At 37.0% G+C, this 24,142-nt stretch overlaps 1 protein-coding gene across 2 annotated transcripts in view; it reads right to left on the bottom strand.

Annotated features, from left to right (window-relative positions):
• The window catches only part of dpydb (dihydropyrimidine dehydrogenase b), a 134,759-nt gene that overhangs the window by 106,519 nt on the left and 4,098 nt on the right, over nt 1–24,142 (bottom strand). For both annotated transcript variants that reach the window (XR_010891929.1, XM_067363026.1), the window contains exons 2-3: nt 14,277–14,387; nt 10,350–10,432 (exon numbers count right to left, since the gene is read on the bottom strand). Coding sequence is in view for 1 of the 2 variants with exons in the window: in XM_067363026.1 (XP_067219127.1) it covers nt 10,350–10,432; nt 14,277–14,387 (194 nt within the window). In the remaining variant the exon portion in view is untranslated. The remainder of the gene's footprint in view (nt 1–10,349; nt 10,433–14,276; nt 14,388–24,142) is intronic.

Consider the following 24,142-nt stretch of genomic DNA (forward strand, 5'->3'; position numbering starts at 1 on the left):
TGTGTGAATGCAGTAGAAGCGCTAAGCTCTGACCCCTGCACTCTTAAATTCAGCACCTTGTTTCATTATTTATTTGCGTGTGTTGCCTGGTCTTAGCACCTGCCGGTAAATGAGCCACAATGGGAGGTCAGACTAAACATGACCTCTGGAATATGCACTCTGCTCCAGCACTGTGTCAGCGGTAATACCTCATGTCGCTACAGTGTCAAAGCGTTGTACGCTCATTTCGTTTGACAGAGGTCATATCTGACTGATGTTGAGGAAATAAGTTCTAGGCATCCGCTCATGTGGAGTGAAGTGCGTTTGGGAATCTCTTGTTGTTAATTATCCTCAACTGAGAATCCCATCAATAATCCTAATGAACCTGATTATGTAGAGTTGTCTGCGCTTAGCACAGCTGGAAGGAATATACAAAATGCATAAAATGACAAGGAACTGTATTTATTTCAAATATCTATGACTATCTAATGTCCCTGTTTTGTTTTTGTTTTTTAGATTCAAAACAGCCTAAATAACTCCTGAAACCATAATTAAGCGCTAGTTATTGCATATGCTTGTGTGAAAAAAGAAATAATAAATAAATATGGTGTTCACATACAGTGTATAATTCCAGTTTAATCTGTTTTTTTAAAGGTTAAAAAATAATAAACTCACTGAACAGAAGGCAATTAAACTGAGCACACTATATATAGTCAGTTCACAGTTTCTATTTGTGGCATTGGACTAACCCACTTAGTTAGATGATGAACATTATTATTGATTTCATTTAGTTGTATTATATACCAATTCAGTGTATTTACTTATGTTATGGGCAGTCGATGAGCATTAGTTTGAGGGGAACGAGACAAGAGTGCCCTTGAGTTATTCTGAACAGTTTTTCACGTTCAAGTTTGTGTTGATGAATAAATGTAAATATGAGTAGTATGACCATAGTTCATCACATTAGATTTTATCAAGGTTAAAATATACAAAGCCTCAACTGTCCTCCTTTATAATTCATAGATACTGTTACAATTTTCAATGATTTAATTATAGCTGAAGTACAAATGTCTCCAGTTTTCATTTCAGAAATCTGGTCGCTGCCTTTGTCTTTAGCTGCATACAAATAAAGGCTTTCTTTCAACCCCATAAGCCTCACATAAGCCTGACCTACACTACTCTTCCCTCTTACTACAGAAACAGAGGTCTTCCTGTAACACTTCAGTTTACATTCTCTTTTATTTGTACAGTCATCCTTCATAAAGATGCCTGCAGGATTTGCCTGAGGAATGCTAAAAAACCTGACCAACTGGGGAAAATATACATATATAAAAAATTTATTGGGAAACAAACAAACAAAAAATGGTAATTGTAAAGCATTTTATTTGTAAGGATAGGAAAAATAAAGTGGCTTGGGAAGCTTTTCAGCAAAATACACAGAAAATCGATTTGTTCCGGTGCCAACAGCTCACACACATCCATTATAGATTCAGCACACACACCTATTTCTTGCTCATTTCAATTGTGGAATAAATCATGAATCAACAGAACAACACAAATTTCATAACAACAACAACAACAACAACAAGTGAGTGCTTGTGGTACAGTTGCAAACACTACTGATCCTATAAAATTGTACAGATGAAATATAGTCCACAAGACACTAATGAAATTTCTTCTATTTTGAATTTTTCTAATTTAGTACATTTTTTTTTTTTTGTCAAATTGCAATTTGTGAAAAGTTATATTGGAATTTCTTTGCCCCCTTTTTGCCTGAATGCCACAAGTTTTTTTTAAAGTGCTTGTGACATTTTTCTTATTCTTTGTATCATTAAAACATCTTGCAAGTTTCATAACTTAAAACGCCCTCCTCATTTATAAATAAATCATAATGTAATCAAGCTCCAAAAATGGTTTGTTTGGATTTTGTGGGATCTGTGATGCCACATGGGCAAATATATTTGCATATGACTGCCTCTAGTGTAAGACATCAACAAATAGTCATACATCATCACACCATAGATCCCGCCCACTGGCATTCATTTGTGGTTGTCCCACCTTTGTGCCAGTAGTTGCAAGAGAGAGGGAAAGTTATTTTGATTAAAGATTATAAGGGCAAATTGAAATAAATAAATACATAAATGATGATGGTCACGCATAAATAATTTACAATATATTTACTTCAATAGTCCAATAGTTCAATAGATTGGTAAATTTCATATTGACATTAAAGCCGGCTCTTAAAAATGTATCATTTCAGACAAAGTCTCAGAAAAAGGATGAAAATAATTTTTCCATGTTTTTTGTGCAAAAAAAAACAAAAACAAAAAAAAACAACTCGTGTTCTGTTTCTGAAGTCTAATTTGTGTTCTGATTGGTTTGTTCAGTGTATAGTTTTTAGCCAATCAATTTCATATATTCATTATTATTTCCCTTTATAACTAAGACGCATCCAAATGAATACACTATCTCTGCACATTATGCAAATTCTTATTCTAGCCTCCCACCTCTCCAGCGCCACCTGTTTAGATCTGCTACGTTGGGGCAGGTTGGAGTTTAGGGTTAGGGGTTTAGGGTTTCCCGCTCTCTAGCAGCAGCAGCAGCAGCATGTTTCCTGTAATTTTATGTCTTAAAAGAACTTTTAAATTTTGCTAGGGAACTGGAATCTAGGGAACTGGAATTTAGAATCACTAAATTCTTCAAGATTTCCATTTCGTATTTGCTCTGCTGCAGCAGCAACAACAACAATAGCTCCAGTATCAGCAGCACCAGCAGATCTAGTCTGCCAAAACCAAACCTATGTACATTCCATTATCCATTTACATTAATAAAATGTATCCTGAGAGTTGTCATGACTGAACTTTATTAAAATTATAAATGAACCTCAAGGAACAGAAGACCTAATTCTCCAGCATGATTTAAGAATTATCCAAAGAGCATCTTGAAAGAATATCCAACCATCTGTGCATCTGTCAATGCCACAAATTTACTTGCTTATAGACTTAATAGTGCAGAATCGGAAATATTTCTAATTATAGGTGGGCTTTTTTTCACAAACGCTGTTGGACATTGTTGATATTTGAAATCAGCCCAAACAAACCCATTCCTCTCTTCATTGATCCGCCTCCAAAACTCACCCTCCAATCCTAATCACCGTGCTCCGAGTTGATCTCAAACCCCGGCCCAATCGCTGCTGGCAGGTGAGGCGAGTGCACTGACAATGACGCTAAACACAGCATTCTCTAGCAGTCATCAGTGTGCAGTAGTTTAACTACAGAACTCTCACTATCTGGCCATTGTTTACACACGATCACAGTTTATCACAGCTGACGCAAAACAAAATATTGCTTCACGAAAAAATAAAGCGCAGATGATGAGCGGATGACAGGGGAGCTCAAAAAATTAACATACAGTACACAAGACTAAATACAAACAAGAGGTTTGTTGTTGGTCGCCAACAGCACAGCAGCTCCAGACAATCAATGACACTCAAACCCAGTGATACTCACATATGAAGCGGAATCAAAGTGTCTGTTTTCAGGCCTTCCCACTTAGCTCTCTCCAGCACTGGAAAGCTTTTCTAATATTAAAGCGGGTCCTAAACCGCTTGTGAAGTCATAAACCTTCATTCCAGTGATATTTTTTTGAGCTCTTTTGTATTGTCTCATCTCCCTTTCTGTATCTCTCTTTTTTTTTTTTTTTTTCTTCCAAATCTCCCTCTTGCTCGTTCTGTCTCCTTGATCATCATATGCCCCCTTATGCTGATTGGTTACAAGTTTGTTGTTGGTGTCAGCCAGACTAACTTCCAAACAGTGTTTTTTTAAAAAATGACTTACCCCACCTTTAATTTGGATTTAATTATGAATAACATTAGTTGAGGTTTTGTAAAATTTGAGGTTTACATTAGATTTTAAAAGCTAGATTTTCATTGTGGTTTCTTCAGGATCCCACTAGCACACACTTGTTCTAGTGCAATAACACACAGCATGCACATTACTCAGTGCAACAAAACATGATACAATGTTAGCTCATTTCAAAACCAACGTGGGCATTAGCGAATGCTGTCAAATCACCTCCTGCCTCCCACTACTACCAACTTAATCCCAAACGCTCTTCTGTAGAGATGATGAATTTATCATGTGTGTGTGGGAGGTCAACTTGGAGAGATACCCGTCAAAATCCTCACTCGTGAGGACATGTAACTTGTGTGGACCGAATCATAATGAGGACCCTAGAGAGGTGCCAGACCTCTCCGAGAGGACATGAGGAAAGTGTCCTCTCACAGACCGGCTCTGTCATCTTAATTACTTAAACCATTTTAGATACGACCAATTAAGCCTGTCTCCGAATCAAAGGGGCCTCCTTTTAGACTAGGTGCCGGGACAGCTGGGATGAGAGAACTGTTTTAATGATCAATCCACCTTTATATACTGTGGCTCCTGTGTCAAAGAAAATACAGGAAAAGGAAAAGGGCTTCTGTCAGGGGTGTGGTGGAGCAGAGAATAATAAGAGGAGTTATTCCTCATTAGAGCTCATCATTTTAACAACGCAACATGTTACTTGACTTCATTCATCTGACATCTGTGAAATTGGTTTGACAACAGACACTAAAGGCAGCTGTCGGCTTTGAGATCCTCGCTTTCAAGCAGGAATGTATCATATTAAGCCAAATTCACCTTTCAGACCATTAGTACAAGTGCAGAGAAAACTCTTGTTACTAGGGATGGAAATCGTTAAGAATTTAGTGATTTTGTTCCAGTTCTCTAACAAAAGTTAAAAGTTCTTTTAAGGAATAAATAGTAGGGGGGAAAATGCAATTCCATTGCCAAATGATGAGATACTTTCAATAATAAATGCATTTCTAATATAATTTAATTAATAAAGATCATTTTAATAAGAGCTTAAATAAAACCATTCTTACTGTTCAAAAGTTTGGGGTCAGTAAGATTTTAATACTTTTATTTAGCAATTATGTATTAAATTGATCAAAAGTGACAGTAAGTTTTAAAGTTGTTTCAAATAAATACTGTTCTTTTGAATGTTCTATTCATCATAGAATCCTGAAAAAAATGTCATATTTTCTACAAACGTATTAGGCTGTTTTCAACAATGATATAAGAAATGTTTCTTGAGCACCAAATCAGCATACATGACCAGTGCTGGCAAAATGAGTCGCAATGAGCAAATTTAAAAAATGAATGATTGTTATTCTCACATTCTCTATTAAAAAACTTCAAAATGATGTATGATTTGTTGGAATCTGATAAAAAATGACTTAGCTACACCTGTTTGAAGTCGATAGAGTCAGCAAAGTCAGTTTTGAGAAAATTCTAGTCAAAGTTTTCTGAGGGTTCCAAAACAAAATCACCTAGCAACCATGCCTTTAAAATCCCTGGAAATACCACCAAATTTGGCAAAAACCAATTCAAAACCCATATCTATAGAAAAAAAAAAAATTATATAATATATATAAGATTTATTTACCATGATTCCACAATTGTTTGATTAACATTAATGAAACAGACAGCCTATATATTAAGACCTACTGTACAACACGGATCTATTATCTTACTGTCAGGACACAGACGGAGGCATACAGGTAAGTATAAACCAGTTCTTTATTTAAGGACAGTGGCACGGATATGGCAGAAGGACTTGCAGGTGAATAGAGACAAAAACACGTAGAACAGACACTTAGCTTGGTGAGGTAATAACAATGTCTTGCTTGCAGGAAGAGAATGGAGAAGGCTTGGATGGCAGACGAAGGACTGCAAATGACAGAAGATCGGGAGGGCTGATGGAAGATGCAGTTAAGGATCAGCTAAGGAGTCTGTATGGTACGTATGATGAGACCAGATGAAGACGTGCAGGGGAAGAGAGTCTTTATAGGGAGAGGTGATGAAGAGGTGCAGGTGATCAGAACTCCGGGGATTGTGAACGAGAGGGTGGAGCATGCTGATCTGGTGACGATGTGTTGTTGTTGGAGGGTGCAGGCTGTGACTTCATGACAGTACCCCCCCTCCACGACGGAGTCTACCTCGACCCCGGGGAGCAGGGCGGTCCGGATGTTCAGAGTGGAACCGTGTGAGGAGTGTCGGGTTGAGGATGTCATGATGGTTGTCCCGGGAACGTTTCTCCGGACCGTAATCCTCCCAGTCTACGAGGTACTTCAGCCGGGGACCCCGTCGTTGAGAGTCGAGGATGGCCCGGACCCGGTAGATGGACTTCTCGTCTGCGATGTCGGAAGGAGGAGGTACCATATCGCCACCAGAGGGTGAAGACAAGGGTTCAGTATGGGGTTTAAGCAAGGAAACATGGAAGGATGGTGAAATGCGGTACTGTGAGGGTAGTTCAGCCTGAAGGTGACTTCATTGAGCTGCCTCTGCACTGTAAATGGACCTATGTACCGGGGACTCAGCTTACGTCCCGCGTTGAGAGCCACACCTTCTGGCCTGAGTGGTAACGAGAAGTCGGGGCTCTTCGGGTGTCGGCATGTCTCTTGTGTCTCTGCACTGCCTGCTGGAGATGGACATGAGCTGAGTCCCAGACTCTCTCGCTCTGCTGGAACCAGTGGTTGACAGCTGGAACCTTGGAGGGCTCTACCGACCAGGTGAAGAATGGTGGTTGGTATCCCAGGATGCACTGGAATAGGGTGAGCCCTGTGGTGGATTGCCGGAGGGAGTTTTGGGCATATTCCGCCGAGGGCAGGAACTGGCTCCAGTTGTACTGGTTCCGGTGGCAGTAGGACCTTAGGTACCTCCCGATCTCCTGGATCTTGTGCTCAGTCTGGCCGTTGGTTTGGGGGTGATAACCTGAGGAAAGACTCACTGTAACTCCCAAGAGCTTGAAAAAGGCCTGCCAGACTCGGGAAATGAATTGTGGTCCACGGTCCAATATGATATCCTCGGGGATGGCAAAGTGACGGAAGAAGTGAGTGAACAGAGAAAGCCATAGGTAAGCGAGCTGGGAGAGAAGCGGCGATAGAAATTTGCAAATCCTAGGAAGCATTGTAGACGGAGGCAGACAGGTAAACATAAACCAGTTTAAACCATATCCGACAGAGGCACGGATATGGCAGATGGACTAGCAGGTGAGTAGAGACACAAACATGTAGAACAGTCACTTAGCTTGGTGAGGTAATAACCATGTCTTTCTTGCAGGAATAGAATGGAGAAGGCTTGGATGGCGGACGAAGGACGGCAGATGACGAAAGATAGGGAGGGCTGACGGAAGATGCAGGTAAGGATCAGGTAACAGATAATGTTTGCGTGAGCAAAACATTTTTCATGGTCAAAGGAAAGGTACTCCTCTCAGAAAACGCACAAATAAAGATACTTTTAGATGTTTAATTGCTATTTGGAGCATTGGGATCGGTAGATGAGGGCTTAATTAACTCAATTTTGACCTAATTGACATTTTTCACCTGTAGCTCGAACTTAGCCCTTGCTCATTCCGACTCATTTTGCCAGCACAGGTCACATATTAGAATGATTTCTGAAGGATCATATGACATTGAAGACTGGAGTAATGATGCTGAAAATTCATCACAATTATTTAAATTATTTAAAAATATATTAAAATAGAAAACAACTGCCTCCCTCATGCGAGTCATATAAGAACACTTCTCAGTTCTCAACCCTACCTGACCAAACCAGAGCTCTGTTTAAGATGAGATTTGGACATACCAGTTCATGATGTACCACAAGCAGTTAAAATTCTATGATTATTTTATAACTGAGAACAAAATAAAAATAACAAAGATCCACCTGCCTACATTAACCATATATGTCAGGAACGTGTCAGGAACTAGCTTTTTAAACTAGAGTTTTAATAGAAATGTCTTGTCATATCAAAGTAGGTTCTATAAACAATTCAAAATGACGACTAAACTGCCTTTCCTCATAATCATCAAGAAATACCTCTGGATGAAACATCACAATTTTCCTTAGTCATTATCTGATTTATTCTGAAATCAAAGTGAATTCATGCTGCAAGTGCTTGGAGTTCTCGATTTCACTGACATGAAGATAGAAGCTATAATGAAGCATCTTTGATAAGAGTTTTGAGGTATGAAAGAGTAGTATTTCAGTAACTTTTGCCTCACTATGTGAACCAATCTGTGGTCTTTAATGAGGAGTCAACTTCCTGGCTGTTTCGTGACACTGGGGATCCAGACTTGGGGCTTCCTCTGCGCCCAACAAACAGGCCAAATAAGCCAGCAGCCTCCTGTGATGAGCACCAGAACAGTGTACACCACTCGGACTTTCATGTCCAGCATTATTAGCGGTTATAAAACCTAAATCTTTCATCAAATCTGCCGACAGTCACTGCAGGGGTGTCTCGTTTAGAGAAGGATTAAAATCCAACCTCTGCAGGACAAAAGTGTGTATTAATGTCTCCAGTATGGCTCTGGCTCTCTTTCTTCTCCCAACTCTTGGTTTGGGGATTTTGTTTTTTATTCATGATCAGCAGATGCAATGCTGTGCTCATGCATATTCGATGCCATGCAGAATTAAGACATATTATTCAAATGAAGTCATTAAGTCATTATTTCAGTATAGTTTTGAATAGGCCATTATGTTGGGAAGACAGATGTCCGAAAAACAGATCAGATGTGATCAGAACTGATAAAGGGTAAACAATCTGACTGTCTTTACCGGTTGTGTCGTCAGTGCGCTGGTATCCTGTGGTTAACTGAGAAAGGCTCATCTAAAGTCAACACACACTGTTAGCACTTTCATTTCACTACAAACTAAGTCCTGTTTTATTGTCACTTCAGCATAACTGCAACGGCAGACTCGTGTTTCACATCTAAAGTGTGGCTCTATTAGGGGTGGGCAATATAACTACAAAATTCACTACTGTTCAAAAGTTTGGGATCAGTAAGATTTTTTTTAAAGAAATTAATACTTTTATTCAGCAATTATGCATTGAATTGATCACAGGTAACAGTAAAGTAAATTGTTACAAAAAAATCTATTTCAATTAAATACTTCTTTTGAACTTTCTATTCATCAAAGAATCCTTGATAGAAAATGTATCACGGTTTTCACAAAAATATTAAGTAGCACAACTGTTTTCAACATTTTCAACAAATTTTTCTTGATCACCAAATCAAGACTGGAGTAATGACTGCTGAAAATTCAGCTGCCATCACAGGAATAATAACTTAACTCAAATATAAAACAGTTATTTTACATTGCGATAATATTACTGTTTTTGCCATATTTTTTTAAATAAATAAATGCAGCCTTGGTGAGTATAAGAGACTTATCACTGACCCCAAACTTTTGTACTGTAGTGTATATCCTAAATTTAAAATATACACTTTAAAAATATACACTTGAAAAAATCTAATAACACTGCCAAAAAAAAAAAAAAAAAAAAATGCTTAAATCCTTGCTAAATTTGATATTATATTATTATAATCACTCAGTCCCAGGCTCTATGCAGAATATAAAGTGATACGGGTTACCACATTCAGAGTTTCATTTATATTTTTCATTTAATATCAGCCATAATTTATAAAATGTTTGTTGGGAGGGAGCTTTTGAGAATTATTACAAACTATACCATCATGAAATCTAATTACAGGAGTAGATCATATTATATGGTAATTAATTTTCACAGAATAAAATTTAGATTATATACAACTTAATAATTGCAATTTAGTCAGAACAAACCCAAACTATGTCTGTTTTAAATAAATTAATGAATAGTTAATTCTTTATATTGATAAACAGGTCTCAAGTGCAAAAATAGACTCAGTACCTAAACACTACTTGCAGCTCAACTTTCACTACACTTCTGCTACACAACACTTACACGCTATTTGCTGTAACCTGTTAACATGGATACAGAAATAAATATGTTAGTGGGAAACATGCCTAATACCACACAGTCTCATTCATATGAAGATAATACTTAATATATTTTAGATCCAGATTATTTATAAGGCTTTTATTATTTGCAATGTTTTTAAGACTACAAACAGAAAGCAACACCAGAACACCAGAGGTCCTCATGATCAAGTATTCTGATGTTGTCTTGGGATCCCCAAAAGCATTTTCAACTAACAAATTAAACATTTACATTTTTCACTGTGCACTGAGCCTTAGCATCTACTGCAGGGTTGAAGAGTCAAGGCAAAGCCCAGAGGGAGGCTTCCCTCAGACAAATTAATCCCTGAGAAAAGCAGAGCCGAGTTCTGCCTGTACACCCCTCTATTCCCTCAATAATGAAGAATGACTTACGACGCTACTCGTCCTCACCTCGCGAAACGGCACGCACATGCACACACGTTCCTTCGGCTGCCCACCCGAAACTCCTCTTTGCATTGACTGTGACTGTTGCCATGGAGACCTGCTTACCTCAGCGCTTCCCGAAGTGCCCCACGCTCGCTCAAAGTCGTGTGCTTGATGTCATCGAAGTTGTTCTCCAAATTCACACAAGACTGTGGGAGTGAAAAACACACAGAGACATTGTTGGGACAAAGCGGCACATTTCCTGAATTTTTAGAGAGTATTTTTTATCAAAAATATCTACATTTATGTCAGTGTGTATTCATTACACAGTGAATTTATTACAGTGAGGTCAACATTTTTTAAAGTAACTCTATATGTAACTTTCAAGAACACTTTTGTAATGCTAAGGCTAATTTCATATTTACCATTTTATGAATGAGGGACATCTGTGAATAAATACTTTTCATACAATAAATATTGAAATGATTTATGATTGTTTTACTTTTTGTTTAGGTTATCGTAAATTTAAACATGCAATAATTTCTTAAAAACTTTCTTTCTTCTATGGAACACGACACAAGGTATTTTGAAGGATGCTGGAAACCAAAGAAGAAAGAAAGTCATTGGAACTTGGAACAATATAAGGATCTATGATGACAGAATTTTCATTTTGGGGTAAAACACCAAGTTCTGTCATGAAACTCCAGATGACGCATACTGACAGGTCCTTAACACAACTGATGGTATTTACATTGTTGACTACACAGCACAAGCTGATTGGTTCATGTCACATCTACAACCAATTGGCTTGCTGCTCAATATTTAAATAGATGGTTGGCATTCACTATAGTTCACCTCCACCGTCCCCAGCTCCACCTGTACAAATCTGTTATGGGAAATTTTATATATGCTATTTGATATGAAGCAGTATGTGTCAAATTCTCACAGCAGCATATCAGTGTTTGTATTTGTATTGACATTGTCGTATCCATGCTAAAAATATTCTGAATATTCTGAGTACACACAGACACACATATATACAATGTGTATATATGTATATATATATATATATATATATATATATATATATATATATATATATATATATATATATATATATATACTGTTTTGGGAAAGTGCACAAGCTTCTGTATATTTTGCGGCAGTTGAAAATAAGGATTCTGACTCTGAAATGTCTCTAATATAATATGAAGTATTAAATAGGTCTAGTGTTTGAAGATCAACCTTTTGTTTTGACTTCATTTTGGTTTTGAACCTTAGAGGGCCATACCCTAAATTATTTATTTCTATATAAAACATTACAAATATCCTGATTATATTGACCACTGCTAAGGAGAGAAACTTAAACAATCATTAACTCACAAAGATAACCAAACATCCTCTAAATAGTTAGAAATCTTAAGGAACATACAGAATATTCTGTATGCTGTAGATTTAAATATGACCGCAGTGTAGGATCATGCCGTTGAGTAGACTGTTCAGAGATTATCCTGCTTTTAAAGATTTATGAGTTTCTACTTTAAAACGGAAGGATTAATTGGTGCCATTTAACACTGTAACATGACATGGCTGACATTATCAGAGAAACATTAAAGAGGATTCCCCCACCCCTCCCTTTTTAGGAAGCAAAGTTCAAGCTGCTTAAGCTGTTTTCTTTATTCCATAAGCTAATACAGTTTCACAGAAGCCATTGTGACAACTGACTTAAGCTATTTAATGAAATTCAAAGGGATGAGCAGCCAGCAAATTCCCCCACACATATATATGGCGCCAAGAAAATAAAATCACAACACGATTGAGATTGAGGCTAACTCGATTTCACAGACTGAGTTAATTTATGGCATGAGAGAGAGTTACTATATTTTATTATAACACAGATGGGTGGTGAATAAGAGAAACCAATCCATTGAGCCATCTGATATTCTGATATAGTTATTTTATGAACCTCCACTGGATTCTTTTCTTCTACTGGCAAACTTGTGTTGCAGAAACCTCTGCCAAGATACAGATTCAGAAACGACAAATCCAGAATACAGTCTGTTTTACATTGCACAACAAAACGGAGCCTCAATGTGATGCCTTGATTGCCACGAGAAGGATTTGCTGGTATCATTGATACCACTCAAAAGATTTCACGGAATATATGATAACCTCACCACGTTCAAACATCTGACTATATATAGTTTTTACTTGATCGCAGAATATGTGAGCGGTGTGGAGAGGAAGAGTTGTGCAGTTTTGCCTGGAGTGAGGCACGGGTTTTCTGAGCCTTTTCTGAGCATGTTGGAGTTGGAGCATGTTTTCACTCTCTCCACAATCAATCTGACATTGCTCTGTCATGAGCATAACATATGTTAACAGCACATAATACAACTGCATTTCAGCAATAGGGATGGGTGGATCAATCTTGAAGTACTTTTGGTATTTGATCTTTAGAAACTACAAAAACTTTTCATTTAATAGAGGTATCAGTACTGTTACCGGTAACAATATTTTATTTAATAAATTATATTATTATTTAATAAAATAAATAAATGAATAAAATAAACAGTATATCACCAATCCATAGTCAGAATTAACCACCATAAACCGTGATAACAGACTACTGGCAAAGAAACATGGAATTTTTACACTATCATTAGAAAGATTAAAATATAAAATGTTTAATGAAAAATAACAGCAGAGGAATTAAATATTCCTCTTAAATATGTAAAACATTTTAAAGATGGGTAATATATATGTAACTGTCTCCTCTTAGATGTGTTGTCTAGTCAACAAATCAAACAACCATATCATCATACTATGTATAATGAAGTATGAGAAGTTTCTGTCGTCAGCAACTTTTATCATAGAATATAGAGCACCATGTGTTATTATGTGTTGTCATTACAAATGCAAAAATACTTGACCTTGGTCAACCCAGTTTCACAGTATACTAATCTCAAAGCTTCTGTGTGGTATTAAAACTCATCTGTGTGGTAAAATGAAACATAATTACATTTCCAATTACACCGAGGCATTGTTGGGACTGGGATAACCATTGACATTTTCTCTTGAAATTATGTGTAGCATTTTCCCCTGCAAAGGATTAGTCTAATCCAACATCTTGGGGGCTTTATTATTATTAATTAGACAAAATGCTTAGTGCTGGGAATTGGTAGTATAATTTAACAGCTAATTAATATGCAAGCTCTGGAAACAAGATTTGGTATTTCATCAACACAGTCACCACATGGTGAAATAGCATTTAAGATGAACATTTGAATATGCTTATGAGCCTTGACTCACAGGATATGATAATAATTGAGAGGAAATTTGGAATATTAATCCACTTGGGGGATTTGGGGGGAGGGGGAGGGGGCATCTGCTTATGATGCATTTTCATAATGTCTCCTTTAGGCTTTTGCTGCAGTTTTCTGATGAGTGCTAAAGAATTACTCACTGACAAATTGTAAGCAAAAGGGCAGAAAGAGTCAAAATTTGAATCTCTACAATAATTGGACAAACTAGGCGGCTGGAACTAATTATAGAATTATAATCTTCGGCCCTATTACTGCTCATCAGAGTAATATGATCACAGCCATCACCGACATAATCACTGAATCACCACACCATAAACTACATCACAGAGTACTCATTATCATCGGTAAACTGGGACGAAGTTTGCTCACAGAAGAGGATATTAGGGCTACAGCTTCCAGGAGATTCAGAGAACCAGCCCTAACATCTAAATAGGTTATAGTTATTCTTCTTTTACCTCTAATTTTCATCAGGCTGAGAAGTATATTGTGACTATAACGCATTGCAACAATCGGCAGCATGTAAACATTTCACAAACAAGGAAAGACATGTAAGTTTGAAATGCCATGACAAAGGCTCTTCTTCTCATTGGCTGTTTCTTTAATATTTAATCTAAAACTCAAAGGCAGTAGTATGTGAGAGTTTGGAAAAAAAATTCACATCTTCTCACCAGCCCGTGAGAAGAGCTTGTCTTATTTATTTATTTATTTATTTATTAATTACAATACTCACATCGCAGCTCCTCTCTGGATTTCTCTTCCAGTGCTTCTTCTCATTCTTCTTAGACGCAGTGGAATGGAGATTTGCATAAGTCTTCACCCTTGGGTTCAAGGCGAGGATACTCTGAAGTACAGTTATACATAATGAAAACTGTTCAAAGGACTTATCAATGCATGATCAATATAGTATGATGTATAACATTTTTTCAATGAATGCACAAAAAAATTATACTATAGGCTAAAGTAAACACATGACTGCTGTAATGGTTCTACATACTCTCTAAGATGCTGTCTCTGAAATGCAATTCATATTGCACCATTATGATATGTTATTATATGCTATTACAATTGATGCATGTTACATAATCAGATTATTATTTTCATTAGATTATTGATCAGATTAGTATTACTTAAAGGAACACTCCACTTTTTTTGAAAATAGGCTCATTTTCCAACTCCCCTAGAGTTAAACAGTTGAGTTTTACCGTTTTCGAATCCATTCAGCCGATCTCCGGTTCTGGCGGTACCACTTTTAGCATAGCTTAGCACAGTTCATTGAATCTGATTAGACCGTTAGCATCGCGCTTAAAAATGACCAAAGAGTTTTGATATTTTTCCTATTTAAAACTTGACTCTTCTGTAGTTAAATCGTGTACTGAGACCGACGGAAAATAAAAAGTTGTGATTTTCTAGGCTGATATGGCTAGGAACTATACTCTCATTCAGGCGTAATAATCAAGGAACTTTGCTGCCTTATCATGGCTGCAGCAGTGCAATGATATTACGCAGTGCCCGTGAGCCCCTGCTTGCACAGGGAACGTGCCTTGCAACCATGGAGACGTTTGTGACGCTGCGTAATATCATTGCACTGCTGCAGCCATGATACGGCAGCAAAGTTCCTTGATTATTACGCCTGAATGAGAGTATAGTTCCTAGCCATATCAGCCTAGAAAATCACAACTTTTCATTTTCTGTCGGTCTTAGTACACGATTTAACTACAGAAGAGTCAAGTTTTAAATAGGAAAAATATCAAAACTCTTTGGTCATTTTTAAGCGCGAAAAGAAGTGGAGTGTTCCTTTAAGTATCTCATTACTTGCTAAATTCACACCATAACAGCCAAATTACTTTTCACAAATTAAAGTGTTTTTTTTAATTTTTTTTATTTTTTATAATTTATATACTGACAAATGAACTGAAAACCCTTCCCTCACCTATGTTGGAATAAATATTGTGCTTATATAGTGAAATTATACATGGTAATAGTAACAGTAATAACAGTAAATTATGCATAATTACAAGTAACTAACCCCAAACCAAACTCTAATCCTAACCATAACTCTATAGTAAGTGCATGTAGTTATTTGAGTAAGTACAATGTAACTACAATGTAACTACTTAAAATAATGTGTGACTTAAATTGTTCCTGTGTAAATATAGTTATGCAATTTTTTATACTTGGTATACATTGTGGCTATATACATCATGACATGCAAATGATTTTTGGGGATAAACACTGCAAAAAATGGATACATGGATACATTGGATACATTCACCGACAGAAGACTAATCATGTTATATAGTTTAACACAGTGGGCCCTATTTTAACGATATTACTAAAGCACTCTTTAAATAAGAAAGAAATATTGCGCAATTGACTTTAGCACTTCCAATTAGGGATGCAAGATATATCAGCCACCATATCAGTACTGGCTGATATATGTTCATTTTTAATGTTATCGTTATTGGCCCAATAAGAAAATTTGGCCGACAATTTAAAGCCCATAAATAATGGATTATTTCCTTCAGCTGAGACATTTCAGATGCACACTGTTCACCATGATGGTTTTGAATTGCTTGAAATATGAATGGAGTCACTTCAAAAAGGAAAATATAGTTTGTCATATAGGCTACATAAAATTATAATGAGAACATTATAATTGTGTGCTTGGGACATGGCTTTTAATGGTGAAACTTTTGTCATTGTAATCAGAGTCAAAAATTATATAAAAATGGATTTAGGTTTATCGGCCAACATATTGGTTATCGGCTTTCAAATATAAAGAAATATCAGTTATCGTATCGGCCAAAATTTTCATATCAGTGCGTCCCTACTTCCAATATATAAAATGGCTGTAAGCTGAACATCTCCAAAGCACCTCCACTGACAGTTAGAAGCAAAGAAAAAGACTTACTTTCCATAAAAAAAAGTTTTGTTTTTGTTTTTCCCAGAGTAACTCAATATTTCAACAGTTACATTTAAAAGTAACATTCCCCAACACTGAATAATATGTAGTTTTACAGCATAACTGAAGAAAAAGCAAAGATAATCATGCTGTTGTGTTTCACAAACATGAAAGTATTTTAAAACATTGATATGAACTACAAAGCATGCTCAAGCCAAGGTCCTTCAAAGCCGTCTGTGACAACACTGATTAAAACGCCAGTGCAGTGGGGCCAATAAAGAGGGGTGAAATGAAAGCCATGATGGGGACCATCATCATTTGATTCAGGAGCAACCTTCATTTCAAATACGCACCGCACGGCACCTTCACGCCTGCCAGTCAAATCACCCCACCACACTCGAGGAGCTGAAGGCAGGCACTAGTGTGAGATCTTTTAATGGCAAACACAATTAACAGGCAGTTTACTGAGAGAGAGGAGAACAAGTGAGGGAGAAGCAACCATTACCATCACACTAATACCAATTTCATGCTCTTCGTAGTGTAAAAGAATACCATGTCCACAGTCATTTCACTGTGCTGAAACACTATCTGACAAAGGCCAGAACAGGAGGCCAGGAGCAAATTGAAATAAGCCACTTTGGCATTATAGCCCACAAGTCAGGTGTCAGAAAAACCTTCAGCCAAAAAAAGGACACTGACAGAAAATCCTGACATGACACTTGAACGCTGTGGTGACTCTGTGTTATCTGTGTGAATATTTATCCAGTTAATTCAATTTACAATCAGTCATGCACCATTCCCTAAACAAATTTCAATGTTGTTTTTGCCATTTTATGCTACAAAACTTTCCGAATGACTTGTAAAGAAATATGTTTGACAACAAATATAGTGAGAGGGAGGAAACAGTCCTTCCAGGCTGTTTCCATTTACTCTTAGAAGCATGAAGGGATAAATTATTGATAACACTATTAATATGTAGCATGTGTAAATCATTCTTAGTTTTGTTGGGGGTATAGAGCACTGAGCTGGAAAGGTAGGTCTTGCATGAAACTTTCATATTTTTATTTTTTATTGTAATTTTATTCTACTAGTATGAATGAGCAAAGGCACCCAAGTACTCGAAATTGACAGCGATGTTAGATCATGAAGTATTCTTATATTTGTTGTCAAACCTCAAAACATAAGGAGTAAAAATTATGGCAAGCATGAAGCAGCAATTGAACATACACATAACAGTCAGCCAGCCATTATCGCAAAATTAACCACAACAAGATACAGATGCTGGATGATGAATGGCTGACTGTACTGCTTATTACACGGCAACTTGTCGAATAAGTAAAAACATTGACATTAAATATTGGCACAATATGTAGGATTTTTGGATTAAAATATCCAAAAACCACTACAACACTGTTATATATTTTGTTAACTTGTGTACTTACTTTATCCCAAATGTTTCCAATTTTAACCAGGACATGGGATGTGTCCATGCGTCGCCTATCAATGACATCATACCGTGTTACCCTCGGTTTCCGGATTAAATTTGTAGAAACCATGGAAACACCAAAGATGCTTTAGTATATTGTGTTTTATTAGGCAGGGGAGCAACTTTTCGGATGAATACATTCACCGACAGAAGACTAATCATGTTATATAGTTTAACACAGTGGGCCCTATTTTAACGATATTACTAACACACTCTTTAAATAAGAAAGAAATATTGCGCAATTCACTTTAGACCAGATTTCAGTTGGTCAATGGCGCAGTGTATTTCAGTTGCCTCAAAATAGTAATGCGCCAACAATGCGCCTGAACACACCTCGTTTTCACACCAGCACACCCATAGGCGCACAAATAGGCACAAATGCATTTGCTATTTAAAGAACGTGGCGCAGTGAAAATGATAACTGCGTCGGGCTGAAACTAGCAAAAAATACTTGCGTCGCGCCTGGCGCCGTGTTGCGCCGGGTGTATGATAGGGCCCAGTAAGTCTTATTGTTTAAATCTAATTTTCTTGATTTACAGCAATACCATGTTTTTACCATGCCTAATATCGATGTAGCTTACTGCAGTGTGCAATAAGTGTCTCGTAGCAGCTGCCAAAGCGAACGCATAGAGTAGCATTATAAAAACTTTCAACACACAAATGTATCTAATATGATAAAACAGTGCTCGTTCAGCTCTCACAGCACTCAGTCCTGCTCTGCTTCATACTACAGTAACGTTAATAATCTCATCCATGAACATGATTTCTGCCTAAGTCCCATCCTGATTCTTTAATCGTGAACGTGAAGACAACTCACCCCATGATTCTGCGTCATCAAGCTACACCTTTGTTTTGAATAAGCGACCTCTTGCTGGGACAGCTGATATCTGAGCCAGTCAAGCTACACTCTAAAAAATGCTGGGTTAAAAACAACCCATGTTGGGTTGAAAATGAACAAACCCAGCAATTGGGTTGTTTTAACCCAGTGGTTGGGTTAAATGTTTGCCCAACGTGCTGGGTAGTTTTATTTAACTCAACTGTTGTATAAAAATTACTGTATTGCTTGCTTAAAATGAACCCAAAGTATGCTGGAAATTAACATTTATTAATATGTTTAATAAATGAGTATTTATTAATAAGATAATGAATAATAAACAATAAACATTTATTAAATTTCTTATTAATAAATGTACACCTTTTGATTATTATTGTTGCCTCTAGTAATTATGTGTCTGATTTTTAATTTCTCATCTATTTTGGATTCATTTTAAAGGAACACTCCACTTTTTTTGAAAATAGGCTCATTTTCCAACTCCCCTAGAGTTAAACAGTTGAGTTTTACCGTTTTCGAATCCATTCAGCTGATCTCCGGTTCTGGTGGTACCACTTTTAGCATAGCTTAGCATAGTTCATTGAATCTGATTAGACCGTTAGCATCGCGCTTAAAAATGACCAAAGAGTTTTGATATTTTTCCTATTTAAAACTTGACTCTTCTGTAGTTAAATCGTGTACTAAGACCGACAGAAAATTAAAAGTTGCGATTTTCTAGGCTGATATGGCTAGGAACTATACTCTCATTCCGGCGTAATAATCAAGGAACTTTGCTGCCGTATCATGGCTGCAGCAGGCGCAATGATAGTTGGGTTAAATAAAACTACCCAGCAGGTTGGGCAAACATTTAACCCAACCACTAGGTTAAAACAACCCAATTGCTGGGTTTGTCCATTTTCAACCCAACTTGAGTTGTTTTTAACATTTTTTAGAGTGTACTGTTTATTTGCTATAATAAGCTCAAGTCAAGTCACAATGCAGATTGTGTCAAAGCAGCTTTACATTGATAACTGGTATATAATTTGGCTGCACAGCAGCTCTTAAAGAATAGTGTCAATGCAGGCAGATCAAAGCACTGTTGAAAAAATGTCAAGAATACTATTGAATATCAAATGTCAAGTCAAATGTCAAGTGTCCCCAACTAAGCAAGCCAAAGGCGACAGCGCAAAGGAACCCAAACTCCAACAGGTGACATCAGGTGGCAAACAAGTGGCAAATAGGTGTTAAATGGAGAAAAAAACCTTGGGAAAAACCAGGCTTAGTTGGGGGGCCAGTTCTCCTCTGGCGAACAGTGCTTTGTTACAATTCAGGTTGCTATCATAAGTCTGATAGGATCGCAACATTCAAAGTATTTATTTCAGTTCCATCCAGTTGAGGATCGTATTCATCACGCCGGTATGGATGGTCTGTTGAGGAACTGTGGCACTGGCTCAGTCTGAGAAGCAAAAGTAATAGTGAGTTAAGCCATGTTTGACCAGTTGCAGATGATCAGATTTGAAAATCTATGGATGGCAACCTCAAAGTGGCACACAGAGCCGAAAAGGAAAAACAAACAAGTATTAATGATAAAAAAGAACACTTAATCAAAGCCAGTACAGAAACATGCCCAGTATGTTTAGAGTGACAATGATTTTCGAGAGAGGGCTGTTTCTTGTAAGCAATGAAAAACATTGTGCACCTTTGCCAATTAGATCAATACTGTGTAAGAGGAAACACATCCATAAGAAGAAAAGATCTATATAAGAAGAGATCAATATCTCTTCTAAAGTCCCTCTGTGACAGTTGAACAAGCTCTAGATTGAAATCATAGTCTATTTCATGTCAAATAGGCTTTTAGTGGAACAAAGATGGAAATGAAAGTGTGGGCCCACTTTTATGAGCAAACAGAGGGTCACTATGCTTAGTTATTGCTTTTTGTGTATTCACTTGTAAAGGGCGTAAGGTAATTGGTGAGATATCATGGGTTTCTTTTCCCAGATATATACAGTAAGCCTTTATGAGCTTGAACTCTGTTCACAACAAGCTACATTGCTTGGTCGCTTGAAATAAAACCTGTTTTAAAATGTCAGCAAGGTTCGAGTTTCATCTGTGAGGTAGGTTTCTCCTCTCAAAATACCACAGCATTGAGTTGAGAAAAAAAAAAAAGCTGTGGAATTGAACAGAATGAAATCATAGCAGAATCGCATTCTGAAGAGCAAGTGTATACATTTCATTAAAGCATGCCAGGCTTTGGCTAGAAAGAGAATGCATTTTAAGCTGCATGTGATGTGCTGTGTTTCATTTCCACAGGGAGAGCTCTGGAGACTGGCTTTATCACTCTCTGCTGGTCATAGTGATCCACTGAGACAACAAATCAATACTGGCTTTTTCCTGCCAAAGTAAGCAAAATCTGCTCCCTATACAGAAAAAGAACAGCGAATATGATCAAATGATAGGGAATGATGTAGTCTGATGTCAGTCATAAGGATTCGGCAAGCTTTTTATAGGGTGAGTCAATTTTTATATATACAGTATAGAAAATCTTAAATTGAAGAACATCTGACCATCTGCTCAAAGATTCACATGATGAATGTCACAAATTTGCTTTTTATTGTTTGTGACCCAGAAACCTTAAATATATCTTATTTTATTCATTCTTATTTATTTAATAACATTTCTTTGTTTTATATTTTTCAAAGTCCTGAAACCTTATGTTTAAGTAAAGTTTTAAATTAGATTTTGAACCCCAATGTGAACTTTTAATGGCACTTTTAAATGTTACATTTATAAACGACAGCAACCCAGAACATAGAGTCCACTAAAAGCAAGCTTTTGTCTCTGTCTAAATGAGTTCAGGTGTGTTCTCTACTATAATTAATACTAATGAAACATCATCCAGATGCAGAAAAGAGCAAATTCATAACTAAAAGCATTTATGCAATGATCTCAATGTAGGCAACTTGACCCCTTTCCAGAGCACACTTCATCTTTCATAACACAGCCCCCTCCCTCCCTAAGGCGGAATAGTTAAACACAATCTACAGAGATTCTTGCCTAGTCTTTTTGCCTGAAATCAATACAGGAATTGATCCTCCATAGCTGCAATGAAGCCACAGCACTCCAGCAGCCCAGCAATGTTCAGCACAAGCCCAGAATATCATTTAGTCCTGTAACATAATTATAGAGAGCAATACAGATCATTTGGCATCAACATCATCTTGCTCTGCTAAAGGTCTCCTGAAGCTTCTATTCAATTTTTAGACACTGTAACGAGTGAATCGGAGTTGACTCACACAGAAACGCATGGCTAATCATCGGCTAGGCATCTATGAGAGGCCTGCTGATATATTTTCAACCAACCATGTTCACCAATGCTTCACATTATTCTGATTCAAAAGGTATTAAACATTCCTAAAATGATTCATTAAAGACATACTGAAAAATGTTTTTGTCCATGCAATGAAAATCAATGGGGTCAAGACAACAAAATACCTTCTTTTGTGTTCCTCGGAAGAAAAAAGTGATACAGGTTTGGAAAGACGTGAGGGTAAGTAAATAATGACTAGGCCTGGGCGATATATCGAATGCTTTTGTCACGCGCATTTCGTCAGTAAAGCCGGTTCCCTGATTGGCGCTAAATCGCCATCACCTGCTTTCAAATGGAGCGGCATTTAATAGACAGAGCCGTAGTTCACTGACGAGCTACGCAATATCGCGTTCAATATCGATGGCGATTCATATCGATATTGAACGTGATATTGCGTGGCTTTTCAGTGAACTACGGCTCTGTCTATTAAATGCCGCTCCATTTGAAAGCAGGTGATTGCTAGCAATAGCAAGTTAGCTTTGAAAGCGTGAGATCCCATCCTTCCTTCAGAGTGCTTTCCAAAGCCATGCCTCCTTCAAAACAGATGGATGTACACAGAAGAGTTTGCAAAGCATCACAAGACAAGAGACGGCATTAAATTGCCTCATGTTTCAAAGCACATAATGAATGTAAACAATTTACAGAGCTCTTTGTACCACCTGACTGCTGCAGATTAATTTCGCCGTTGATAGTGTTGACATAAATCTTATGTCAACACATAAGCATAAACAAAAGCATAAATCTTCTGAGGGGGTGAACAACTCTGGGTAAGAACGTCACGGGTCTCATAATTACGGTTACGACATGGCGTGAACACAGCATAAGCTCGTTGTTTTGGTTCAGGAGGAACTGTAAAAGATGACTGCTGTTTGTTTACAGCGCACAGTGACTGTGTCTACAACGTACTGTGTCTATGGAAATATATGTGTTGACAGGCAGGTAGGACATCATATTGGGCCGAATGCAGTGATTGGACAAACATGTTTTGGTCCTGAGTAGACTTGTGCCGATATTCGGTAATGCGATAAATCGCAATAATGAATATGCACGATATTGTAATCGTCGGCACTTCAGAATACCGTAAATAATAATTTATTACCAATTATAAATTTTTTATAAGGCAATTAAGAATACTTTACCCATCAATCGTATAAAATGCACAACACCCGCTGTATTCTGCGTCAAAAGGACACGTGCTCAGATGTAAACAATCCCAACGTGCACGAGAAGCACATGGCGGAACCAGTGAAGGAGACGAGCTGAATGAAAGTGCGCGTTCACTCTCTGACAGCAGAGGGCGCTGATGGAGCAGCAGCGTGCAGCGGTTACCACGGAAACCATGCAAACAAAGTAACTGCGCTAGTGAAGTTTCTAAAATGCTTCAAACAGCCATTCATTTTTTTTGTAATCTCAGTGTTGTTCATCACAGCACCAAATACTGAATACGTAAAAAAGACTTAAAAGGATATTTATTTTCAAACCTAAACATTTTTATATTTTAATCTGGACTACAACATGCCCTAATGATTAAAAATGTTCTGATTATTTGTTATTGTTCAGTAAAACTTTGAAAACATACAGCTTCATTAGTTAACATGTTAATTCATTATCACTAAACTGGCAATAAAAATACTTATAATGTATTAATTATTATTAATTAATGTTAATTTCTTAGTTACTATTTAATAACATTACTAAAATCAAAATAACTTATTTAATGGACCTGAGATAAGATCAGTTGTGTTTCTAAACTAACATTAACAAATGTAGCTATTGCTCAATCTTAGTTAATGCATTAAATAGAGTAAAGTGTTATCTGTTGTTCTTTATAGCCTAATTCTTTTGCATTTTAATCTGTTTGAAAATTTCAGTCAGAGTTGTTTTTGTTTTATTACAAAAAGAGTTCTTAAACCTGTTAAACTATGACAAAAATGGTTTTGCAACTTATTTTAATATCGTGATAATACCGTATACCGTGATAAAAGCTTCATCAATTAATCGCAACATGAAAATTTGATACCGTCACATGC

This window comes from Chanodichthys erythropterus, chromosome 16 (assembly GCF_024489055.1).
Source record: "Chanodichthys erythropterus isolate Z2021 chromosome 16, ASM2448905v1, whole genome shotgun sequence".
Classification (NCBI taxonomy): Eukaryota; Metazoa; Chordata; class Actinopteri; order Cypriniformes; family Xenocyprididae; genus Chanodichthys; species Chanodichthys erythropterus.